The sequence below is a fragment of the Lygodium microphyllum genome, chromosome 14 (genome assembly GCF_053477565.2).
Source record: "Lygodium microphyllum isolate KBCC chromosome 14, Lygodium_microphyllum_v1.1.10, whole genome shotgun sequence".
Lineage (NCBI taxonomy): Eukaryota > Viridiplantae > Streptophyta > Polypodiopsida > Schizaeales > Lygodiaceae > Lygodium > Lygodium microphyllum.
Genome location: NC_141148.1, coordinates 95,365,315 through 95,377,093, shown reverse-complemented (window position 1 = coordinate 95,377,093; position 11,779 = coordinate 95,365,315). Strand labels below are relative to the sequence as shown.

General features: G+C 41.4%; 1 protein-coding gene across 3 annotated transcripts in view; it reads left to right on the top strand.

Moving 5' to 3' along the window:
- The first annotated feature begins 554 nt into the window (after positions 1-554).
- LOC148025873 (uncharacterized) overlaps positions 555-11,779 on the top strand; it is a 111,041-nt gene continuing 99,816 nt past the window's right edge. For 2 of the 3 annotated variants that reach the window (XM_087693130.1, XM_087693129.1), the window contains exons 1-5: positions 555-695; positions 1,400-2,371; positions 2,555-2,676; positions 6,990-7,084; positions 7,208-7,339. In XM_087693130.1, coding sequence (XP_087549256.1) covers positions 1,656-2,371; positions 2,555-2,676; positions 6,990-7,084; positions 7,208-7,339 — 1,065 coding nt within the window. In that variant the 5' untranslated portion in view covers positions 555-695; positions 1,400-1,655. The remainder of the gene's footprint in view (positions 696-1,399; positions 2,372-2,554; positions 2,677-6,989; positions 7,085-7,207; positions 7,340-11,779) is intronic. The other variant, XM_087693131.1, reaches the window with a different exon arrangement.

Sequence of the window (11,779 nt, the reverse complement as noted above, 5' to 3'; positions counted from 1 at the left end):
GTAACCATGAGCAACAACTCCATCCATGCTAGGGTAGCTCCATTCATGTCAAAGTAGTTCCATTCACATTAGCAATCCCATCCATGTTAGGAGTTCCATTCATGCATGAGAGAGAGAGAGAGGTTCTCTAGATTAGTTAATCTCACAAATTAGAAACCAAGCAAGAGGAGAGTGATAGAGCCCAAGTTGTGCTTAAGGTAAATAGACCAATGCTAGAGAGGTTAATTTATTGTTGGATTTGTAGGCTAGAGAACCCTATACAACTTTCTAGATTAGTAATTTCATAAATGCAAAGAATAATATTCTATCGATAAATATAATAGGCCAATGCCAAAGTCATTAGTAGTAAGCCAATGTCATCTTAGCTTCTACTAAATAAGCCAGTGTTCTAGTATGTTTGAACCAAGGGCTATGCAACCTCTACTTTGACACGTGCTTTTTTATTAGCCTTCATCTATCTAGGGTAACTTGCATAAGGCACGAGTCAACACAGATTGGGAATTTATCTACCATTAAGCTAATCTGCCTAACAGCTTAATGAAGTGCTGTCTTTCAAACTTTTAGGCCCTTTTCTAAGGTGGGCCCATATTAGTATTTAGATGCCCAAGCGAAGGCAAGCTTCAAGAATCGTAACAGAGAACTTACGATCCACAAAACCTGCGACTGGATTTTTCTCATTCGGCATGTCCCTCGAGGTGAGCTCCTCTCTTCTCTGTTACGCTGAAACGATGTATGTACGCTTTCGAAGATTACCGCAGGCAGAGAGAGAGAGAGAGAGAGAGAGAGAGAGTGTGTGTGTGTGTGTGTGTGTGTGAGCTCTTCTTTGTTGTGTTTTTGCATTGCATTGCTTGGAATCAGCAGTTTTTACATGTGAAACAAAGTTATGAGAGAAAGACCGAGTCTCAATGCCGCTATTTTGTCCATCTCGAAATTATGAAGATGCAGGATTTGCCTTGGTGCCATGCACAACTAATGAAGGGGCAATGCTGTATCGCATGGTGCAGTGTACATTGACTGAAAATTCACCAATTTGCCTTGCTGTTTGCCGTCAAGCATGTGCAATCTTTCATCCAAAGTATACCATGCTAACGTTATCATACGAATATACATATCAGTTATGCTTGTGGATATAGAAGTGCAATGGCTTACCCTGGCACGGGCAGCAGTGAGACGATGTAGGGCTTTATATAAACTTATTTGGTTCGAAATTATTGTCCTCTCTTCTGCCAAATGCAGCTCATTACTGTGATTATGGCCTACCATTATTTATTGATCGCTTGATGTAGTCATAGTTGCAACCTCACCAAATTCAATGGGGTTTTTTCCATCATTTGATCGGTGGTTGCTTCCAGTAAATTTTGAGTCTTTCTTCTTATAGGTTGATTTAATCATTTTGCAGAATTACATTACATGGAAGATTGTGGAGGATGAAATGTATGTGTTCCCCTATTCCTGATTTATAATTGTAGGGGTTTTCATCCTGAGGGCACCATGTGCAGCAGGCAAGTAGGTTCCTCTTGATGCATTACTAATGCATCCGCTTGAGAAGCTCTATACACAAACAACAAATTGGTTAACTCATGGACCATGTCTTTCAAAAAGGCTCAGATATTTAAGTCAAAAGAAAGTAGTCTGGTTGCCTCCTTACAGGCAACATGTACAGGTCCACAGTTAAGGAAAGTCTCAAACTTTTGAAAAGACTGAATGCACACTCTTCATTAGCATGCAGGGTGCCTTCACACCTTGTAAGAGGTACAAGGTCGAAAGTCTTGAATGTCTCAGGTGCTTGCTGGGCAAGGCACCTCTTGCAAAAGGAACATGTCAGGGTTTGGCTTACAATATCACTACCATATTTTTCAGCAACATTGAGGCGACCCGTGGTTTATGATAGTTCACTAGCAGACAGTGTTGCCACATCACGGTTATTTAGTGGCAGATCTGATGAGAAGGACAGCATAGAGCATAAGAATGTGGGTCCGCTAAGTGCTAGTAAGGATGGGAAGGAAAACAACTCTGGTGTGGAAAAGCCTGGAAATCAGGTCTCAGAGTCAACTGCACTCTTAGAAAATGGCCAAGGTGAGATGATTCAGAATCATGAGTGTTCTTCAACCAATACAGATGGACAACAGACTGGCAGTGAGAAGAATCCTGATTCAGAAAGAAAAAAGGACCAGAAGATCCATACTACAAAGAAGCATAACAAGAAATGGTCAGACAGGAGAAAATCGGCAGCTGAGAAAAATGAAAAGAAGTTAAAAGATTATGACAGACTGCAGTTATTAAAGGAAAAATTTATAAGAAAGCTAGGAAAACGATGGATCGCATGGGACAGCATTTCTGACACATTTGACAATTTTCCTTATTACATCAGGTACTTTGGCTTCATGCATCTCAGAACACCTCATTTTCTCAAGTTTTGTGATAGATCTCGGTGTTTGTGCAGCCAGTAAATGCTCAGCTTGAATTAGTGGCCTTTGAAGCTTTGGTTTTGGGTTTTCTAGCCATCTTCTTCAAGTTTTTGATGGTCTTTTGTCTCACTGCATTTTCCTTGCAGTGAAAATACTAGAGATGTATTATTAGAGTGTGCAGGAGCTAGATTGAAGGAGTTTAATTACTCAAAGTTTGGAGAACTTTTACCCACTTCCAGCCATTTAATTCTCTTGCACGGTCAAGCTGGTAAATATGAATGTTTTTCCTTCATGGGTTTGCCTTGGTTTACACATCATGATGACTGTGAAATTTAATCCTTCTCAAAATAGTAAGCTTATCATTCAGAGGTATATGTTGTTTCATGGCAGAGTTAAGCTTTATTAGTTTCTACAGTCAAAAGTTAGAATGAACAAATTTGGATTTCACTTTGATGATATATTACTTAGACAATGGCCTACTTAGCCACCTACAAAGCTATATGAAAATTATACTCGGCACTCAACACACATACCCAACCTACAGACCTATATTCTAACTAATCTTCCATGAGAGAGAGGGAAGAGAGAGAGGAGTGATGAGAGAGAAACAAGATATGCACGTGTGTGTGTAGGGGTGCGCGCGCGTGTTGTTAACTCTTAACTCAATCTACCTTGACTCCTAAGCAAAGGAGATGGGTGGCAACCTTGCAAAATTATGATTTTGATATCTCTCACATGAAAGGCAAAGATAATGTATGTAGTGGCTGATTCACTCTCACAGATGTGGGCATGCGAGTATCATCTATATCGGAACTGCATCATGATTGGATTGAGGAGCTACAGGAGGCCTATTTGTTGAATGAAGAATTCAGCCACAGTACGAGCTAATGATGTATTGTATTGCCACCACGAGAGAGCTTGTAGTGTGCATGCAATATGTTTACATCCTATTGAACTAATTGGAAAGATGAGGAGATGATGTTTTTTAGTTAACTCAAATCCTGACCAAAGGGTTTGGGTGGTTGCTTAGAGAGTACCTTATGCTTTTGGTGAGACTATTATGGGCAATGTGCTTGAAAGAGAATGTTACAAAAGCTTGAGCCAAGTTCTAGAATATGTGAAGCTGTAAATGGTGTCATGTATGGTAATCTCCTGCTTGTGAACCTCATTTTGAGTTAGATGAGGACATATGGAGCTTTGACATTGTATTTGTCATGTGTGTCATGTACAATGATCTCCTGTTGCCTAATTGTGAGTTGGATGAAGATGTTTGGAGCTTTGGCATTGTATTTGTCATAGATACTTCAAGTGGAGGTCTCACACTTGTGTTTCATTCATAACAAGGTGGACACATTCATGTGTTTGGGCTTGACCAACTAGTCGGCTAGTTTTGGCATTAGTTGGCTATTTATAGCTGGCCCCTCGCACTTCACTATATCCATTGTTCATTCAGCCAACCCTTCTCATTCTTTGTCTTATCCTCTTGCCTTTGTCAAGATAGTCATCACCTAGGCTTGACATTGAAACCTTGACTAGATCTTGAAAGTAGGTAATCACCCCGATTGGATACATAGAGACCCATCCAAGATAGTAAAGTGAAGCCACAACACAAAGAAGATCTAGAGAACCCAATTCATTTGAATATGGCAAGCCACAAACTCTAAACGTGCAAAATCTTGACTCTTTGGTGACTCATCATAGTCAATCCCATGTTGTTGGGCATACCCTTTGGCAAAAGACGTGCCTTGTAGTGATCAATGCTACCACTAGATCGATATTTTGATTTACAAACCCACTTTTTGCCTATAGCACGCTTGCCAACAGGCAAGTCACATAACTCCCATGGCAACAAGAATATGCTTCATCATGTATGTCCACATGGGATAATTAGGATCGTCCAATTTGTCAAAGTCCCTAAACATATTAGGCATATCATTTTGCCCTGCCATTGCTTTGTTGCAAATCGTTGGTATTTGGACCAATGGCTGTCCAAAGTACAAATGTAGGGGCTGCACAAAAATAAAATAAAGAGAAGGCCAAAACCTTACAATTTTTTGCAAAATTAATGATGGCAACGAAGAATTTGCAATTGAAATGGCTCCAATGTGTGTGAATGTCGATGTAGGTGGTGTAATTTTCTCAATGTCGATGAATTTGAAGAAATTTCACAGAAGTCCCACATTCATTTACTGAAATTTTGTGAAATTTGGGTGCAAATGTGAAAGCCCCAAATTTTTGTTGCGGAATGTAGCAATTTTTGAGTATCAAATGCAAAGCCCCAAAATTTTTGATGAAATTTGGGGGAAATTGATGTGTGTTGGGAAGTCTCCAAAATTTGTACTTTTAGGATCATTGTTTGTGAACAGGAGTTATTTTACGTGGATAAATGCTGATTAAGGCTTAGGAGCATGAATATTTTAATGCATTTTTGAAGACGATTGACAAAGCACATGTGGAGGTTGTTGGAGGACCGTCAGGTGCAGTTTGACGGCGTGACAAGGATGAAGCAATCTCATAGGTGGCTGACATGCGCAATCAAGTTGCATGTGTGATTGTCAGTGTAGGCCTGACCTAGCATTGTTGATGTGAATTGTGGGCACACAAAAGTGGACAGAGGAGCACTTGTCTGCGGGTTAGACAGCGCTTTCAGCAGCATAGTAGATGTTGGTTGGGGTAGAGGCGACTGTGATAGACCAGGCAAGAGCACGATCAGTTGGGACAGCAGGCCTGACTTTGAGGTGACTGTGATAGACCAGGCAAGAGCATAATTAGTCATTTGGGCAGTGGGCTTGACTTTTAGGCTGCCGATGCAGGTCAGAGAACTCAATGGGCAGCCGAGTGTTGATGACGAGCAAGGAGAAGAGCAGCCAAGTGCAAGGCTCAACAGCAGCTCAAGTGATGATGGTGGTGGTTGAAAGGTATTGCTTTGATACCATTGTTAGGTTAGGGCTCAGTAGCACACACACACACTCACTTATAGTGAACAAGTGAACAACAAGAGAGAAGAGAGTGCTGGAATGTCACATCCACTAGGTGAGAATGATGTGAAAGTACAATCCCTAAGGTACTAAGTACCACACCCATTGATAGGTGTTCACATGGGGAAAAGACCCTTCTCCAGCTAGAAGGTAAAACGTGCCCATGGATAAGGGAGTGTTCACAGCAGAACTTCAGAGGAACACGATAAATTTAACACTCTCCAATGTACAACAATCTCTCCCATTTCCCGTCATTATCTGCTTTCGGTTACTTAGTCAAATAAAATATTGGTGATGGAATATACATGGTATTCTAGGAGGAGGAGAGGAAAACTGGGGGGTGGGTTTTGGGCATTACCTTGACAATCTGAGCAATATTCATTCTCTGAATCAGATATGCTGCTATTATTTATGCAGGATCACTTACAAAGCTTAAAACACAATGAATAGTCCCTTGATATGTTAGAGTGCTTTACCTTATCACCTTGCATCCATGCACGAAAGGCAATACGAGTACTGTTGATTGAGGAAACTCACATAGGAGTGGGAATAACTCCAAGAGGGGTAGCCATGCTCTTTAGGCCAGGTTTGAGATTGATAATCTGAGTATATTCATAAGGGACAATGATGTGCGTTCTATATGGTAACCTATTTGCTTTTGAAACAAAATTTATCCCTATTTCTGATTGCTGCTTTGTTCCCCAGCATTATATGATCTGTCAGTCAGGTATACACCATTGCATGGGGATGATGTGTGTCTAGGTGAGGTTCTCCCATTTTTAGAAACTGAGTAAAGGATGGACAGGTTGACCTTGCACAAATGAAACATCACAGCTTTTGAGGACTGGCTCTCTGGACTTTGGGCAGTGTGCATGGTCAAATATCTTTAGTCTGCTAAAGCCTACTTCAAGAACCATAAACATTGGCCTCGTAATTGGTTAAACTATATGTTGGAAGCATAATCTTGCTAGATCTATTGGTGGACAGTCTGTTAATCCATGAATCAGTGCTCAGATACCTGATAATGGACTCAATTCTTCACCTGCTTGGGGCAGAAATGCAACTAATTTCCTCCTTTTATTAGTTTTTTTGCAGTGTTGGGCTTGTAAATGCACCCTCTGAAACCATTTTCATTGCATAGGGATTGCGAGGTGGTGTTATGAAACTGGAAAATCATTCCTTGGCTTGACTAGAAGCTTGCTACTAGAGCACAGGCAAGCTGTTTTGAAGCTGCTAAGCAGTTCCTTGTCATGGGCCTATGAGTTATGGAGCTATCATGCTGTGGCCAGATATGTTGCTCGGATCATTCTTGAATCTGCCATGTGCTCAGCCCATTGTATGGGTGGTGGTACATATTTTCATTGATTGTCCTATCTCATGTATTCAATCTTTTATCCCACAAGTCTCTACTTAGAGAACTGCTTTCAAGACTCTGCAAACTTTTTTCTAAATGTTATACAGAGAAAATTTGATAATTCAAAACACCTGTTAAAACTTGTAGCTATGACAGTGGAGCATGTCTGATATTATACTGCTCAGTCTGTCAATGTCTCTGTTTTGTGCTTTTATGATGTTTGTCTGAGCTGGATTCACTCTCTTGCAGGAACAGAAATTTATCAGGAAACATTAGTGAGGGCACTTGCACATCAGCTTCAAGCATCTCTGTTGGTTCTAGACAGCAACTTTTTGTCTGCAAAGGTTGATTGAATTGATTATATGAGCAGGACTCTCAGACTGCTTAGCAATATGCTTTCTTTAACTGATTTCTGCTTTCATTTCTGGTCAGAGAAAAACTGAATGACAGGGTATTTTCTTTAATAGGATATTAACGGTGCACATGCTATGGTATCATTGCTTGAAGAAGAGGATGATGATGACGACAAAGTGGTTGCCAATGAAGATGATGCAACAACAAGTGCTGATGCTATACCAAGTAAAAACTTGGATGATCTGGTATGATCTAACTTGTATGCTCTTTCTGTGATGAAGCTGCCACTTGTGTCTTATGAACAATGATGAGATATTTAAGGTGGCCTTTGTGTCAGTACCCATTAAGCATACAAAGAGGAGTTTTTGTCAAATATTTTTTACTGTTGCCCTATCTAAGTTTTCAAGCTTCCTGTGCTCTATAGTTATAGTGTGGATCTTAACTCCATTCATGGTGAGAACAAAGAAGTGAGAAGGGAACTAACAGAAGCATAGAGTGAAAAAATGAACACGTTAAAAAGAATCAAAGAAAAAGTTGTCATTGCTGCCAGAGAACAATAGCAGAACAGACATTTAAGACTGACGTCCGAAGCTACTTGCTCTTTCAGGGTTTTATTCTGAATATACACACCAACAGACTACACATCACGTTTTTGATAAGATGTGAGCTCCAATTTCCATCGATGATTTCAACAAGTTCTCTGGCCAACAAGCCTGTATCACCTCATGTAAATCGAACTGAGGCTAGGAGGAGGGAGATGTTAAGACGTCTTTAACCCCAGTGTTACAACCATTCTCAATCCTGAATCTAATTTGTACAAGATGACAATAGGGATGCTGGATTCCTAAGCATGTTTTTGGAAAGGAAGGCTTGTATGATGGGAATGAGGGGCTTCCCTCTTTCAATGCATCTTAGGTACTGCCAGGCTTTGTGCAGAAATGCAACGTGTCAGACTGAAAAGTTTATGCATTGCCCAAGTCTTAAAAAATGACATACATAGAAGAGTTTCAAGCACTCTCATTGAGATGATTGCAGCACTAGAAGTCATTGCTTCAATGTTATGTACATACTAGTTGTACATCTTTACCAAACCCATGGATTTATCACTGACCTTGTAAAGATGGTAGCATGTGCAATTTATGGACAATATTTAGACTAGCATTGATATACCTGCAGACCTTTTAATTTACAAGTTTGATTGAAAGCCCAAAAGAGAAAATTAGTGTATGAGTCTTGAGATTTGAATAGGATGAGGGAGCACTAGAGGTCTGCTTGGAATTGTCATGTGCCCGCTTGGGATACCCTTTGTGGCACGATTTAGTGGTCCATCGAGATGATTTTTCTATGTAACATTGCTTAGTACTCTTTCGAATAACATGAGGTTTGCTGCCTAAACTCTCTTGAGTCCACTTCATAACGGAAGGTATTGGCCGTTACCACGAGAATCGACTTGAATTTTGGTTTCTAGGTAAGCTAAGGTCTCCTATTCGGGATTAACTAGTGTCGGTCTTCGAGTAATTGCTTGCGCTAGATTGCTCGAGAACCGAAGCCGACTCGTTCAGCACTTAGTTCAAGGAGAGAGAGAGACGAGAGGGAGTAGGAGAATGTCAACCCCTTTGTCTGTAAGGCAAAGTCTTACTTCGTTTCCCTAAAATGATACAGAGTCAAGGTCCTTATTGATTTTAGAGTCAAATTTTCCTATATTCTAACACGTCGAATTTGTGAGAAGCTCTCAACTTGCCAAGACTACCCTACCTTAGGGTGGATCCATCGGGAATCATGCCCTCTTGCTTCCCTCGATTGGGTAGCTTTAGTTATCTACTTACCTAACATATTTAAGTTATATACAAAAAATTAGCTTCCTTAATTAATCCTTTTAGTCACTATGTTTGTTCACGTAATTTAAATTCACAACACATAAATAATGAAAACAATCCTTTTTGAAGACAATTTCTTTCTTTTAATAGAAAATTCTTACACAAGTGTTCATCTTCTGCCTATAGGGAAAAATGATACAAAGGCCTTTATTTCTCCAAGATTTCCATCCCTAACTAGTACTCGGGCCTTAGGAAGTCCATCTTGAGTCACGTAGGAGCTTGGATAGTTCCTAGGAGTCTTAAGTGTTTATCGGCCTAAGCCCCCTTGGTACCCTCAACTCCTCTGCCCAAGGATTCCCTTGCGGAGCGACCTCTTGTCATCAAGGTGGGTCCAAAACTCTCGGAGGTGGCAATTTGTTTCCCCTTGGAAAAGGGACTTGCAACTAGCCATGGGGGAGGTCTAGTGCGCTTTCCTTTTTATCCTGTTGCAGACTTGGTGTATCAGGATTTTTGATTATTCAATTAATTTCCCAAGTGCATCAAGTTAAACTTATATGCATTGCTACAAGCATTGCAATTTCCTTCAAGCATTATTCCTAACAAATAGAAAGGTGTTAGTAGATTAGTTAGCTCATGGTTGAGTCTGGACTTGTGGTTCAACAGCCTGGGCACATAGATTATTTATGCATTTTATTTGTCATTATTTATTGAGGTTTGGGCATTATTTATAGCTAGTCTGCTGGCCGACCTGTCATATTGTAGGCATTTATTTTGGCCTATATATTGTCTGGCTCCCTCCTCCACTTATTCATTCATCACTGGATAGTCCTTGGAGAGAGGGAGCAGGTGCTAGTGCCTCCACAGCCGGTGACTCACATTGTATCTGTACTGTCTCATGTCTTGGTATATGGATTCCATTTCTCGAGCATACATCTGAGCTCTCATTTGTATTGCGTTCTCTCATTTATTTTCTTTTGTCTTGTGTTCAGCAGTTTATTTCAGCACATGTTTATGCTTCCATTGCTAACCACTTCTGACATGGTATGAGTTTTCAGTTTTTGTGTTTCTGCTGTGTTTTATTGTTGATTTTAGGACTGTTTTCCCTCTTGCTGATTAGGTGGCTGCTGCTCCATATAGGCGACCTGTTTGACCTGCGTTTTCTGCAGATTTGCCATCATCTGCTGTCCAACACCTCCTGTTGCCTGTGTTCTCATTGTCAGGCTGATGGCGTTAGTTCCCTACACCTGTTTATGCAGTGTGCAGCCTGCATTTTGTTGTTTTCAGCACTATTTTGGGCCGGGCGACTAGCAAAACAGGCTGTTTTTGCTGTTTCTGGTAGCTTTGAACTGATTTTTTGACTTTGTGCAGCAGATTTTGGCTTCTTTTGATCAGTTTTTGGGTTATCCTGCATGTGAACTCTTGTTTTTTTTTGCAGTCTGTGCTCGTGGTTTGGCTGTGTTTCCTCTCCCAATCCCTTCTTTTCTCTATTTTTTTCTAAATCCTCTCCAGATGGCTCCTCCATGCACATCCACTGATGACAAGCTCCATGGACTTGATTATTACATGTGGAGTGCGGTGATGAAGGCTTGGTTTATTCAAAAGCAATTATGGTACGTGGTTAACGGAGCTGTGGCACATCCTCGATAACCTTCTTCAGTTCCATGTGATTTTGATAAAGACAACCATGAGGAGACTGTGCTTACATGGGATTTGGATGATGCCCGTGCTTATTTGGCGTTACTTCGGTGTATTTCCAAAGAAGTCCTACCGGCGGTCACCTCCTGTACGACAGCTTCAGATGTATGGTCGAAGTTACAGTTGATGTACGAGGCTCCTTCCACCATGAGGGCTGTTACTCTCTATGGCCAGCTCCAGGAACTGAAGTTTGAATCCAAAGATATGATTCAATCCTTCCTACTTCGTGTTACCCAACTCCGGGACTAGCTTCGCACTATGTAGTCTGCCCTATCAGAGGCACATATTGTTGGTATGGTACTCTACAAGGTTCCTCGGAAATTTGATGGAGTGTCGAATGCTTTACGGGCGCAAACATCTACAACTCTTGTCAGTTTTCTTCACATGTCCTCCATGCTACTTGAGCATGAGGCTACTTTGCGACTACAGGGGAGGCTTCCGTCACATTATGGATGTTCCGGTGAGGCTCTTGCAGCTTCAGAGCGGGGTTCAAAGATGAAGAAGTTGAAGGCCTAGTGTTATCATTGTGGCAAGAAAGGTTATTTAAGGAAGGACTGCAAAGAGTTAGTGGCTTCCAGGAAGAAAAAGGAGCAGAAGACGAAGCGGGATGCGGACTCCTCCAATGAGTCCTCATCTGCCTCAGATTCCGATTCCGATCCTTCAGCCAAGGTGAAGCCCAAGGTGCGGAAGGGATCCTCTTCTTCGGATCGAGGGAAGGGCTTAGTAGCCCCTTCCTCAGCTGCTTTCTAGTGGTGGTGATGTGGACATCCCTTACGACTCTCCAGTGCTAGAGAGGGAGTGTGAGAGGGTGGTGAGTTGGGGCAGCTGTGCCTCATCTATATTTCTATACAAATGCACAGGATCCAAAGAGGGACATCCCTGACGCATCAACCGAAGTCTGGCAGGTACAAATCTTGGAGCTGGGATTGACATCCAGGTTCATGATGGGCTAGTTACTTGACAGAGAGCGGGTGGCTTTCGTCTGAAGCTCACATGAGGGGACACTTAGGCGATCTAGCCAAAGATGGGGAATCCATGGCCATTTATGCACTGCGGCATTGGTGACAGGATGGTCACGTATGCTACATTAGGGGCATTATTGACAGACATTGAGAGCTACTATGATCTTCTCTATCTTTAGGAGGTGGTACGATCGACATCGACATCAGGTTC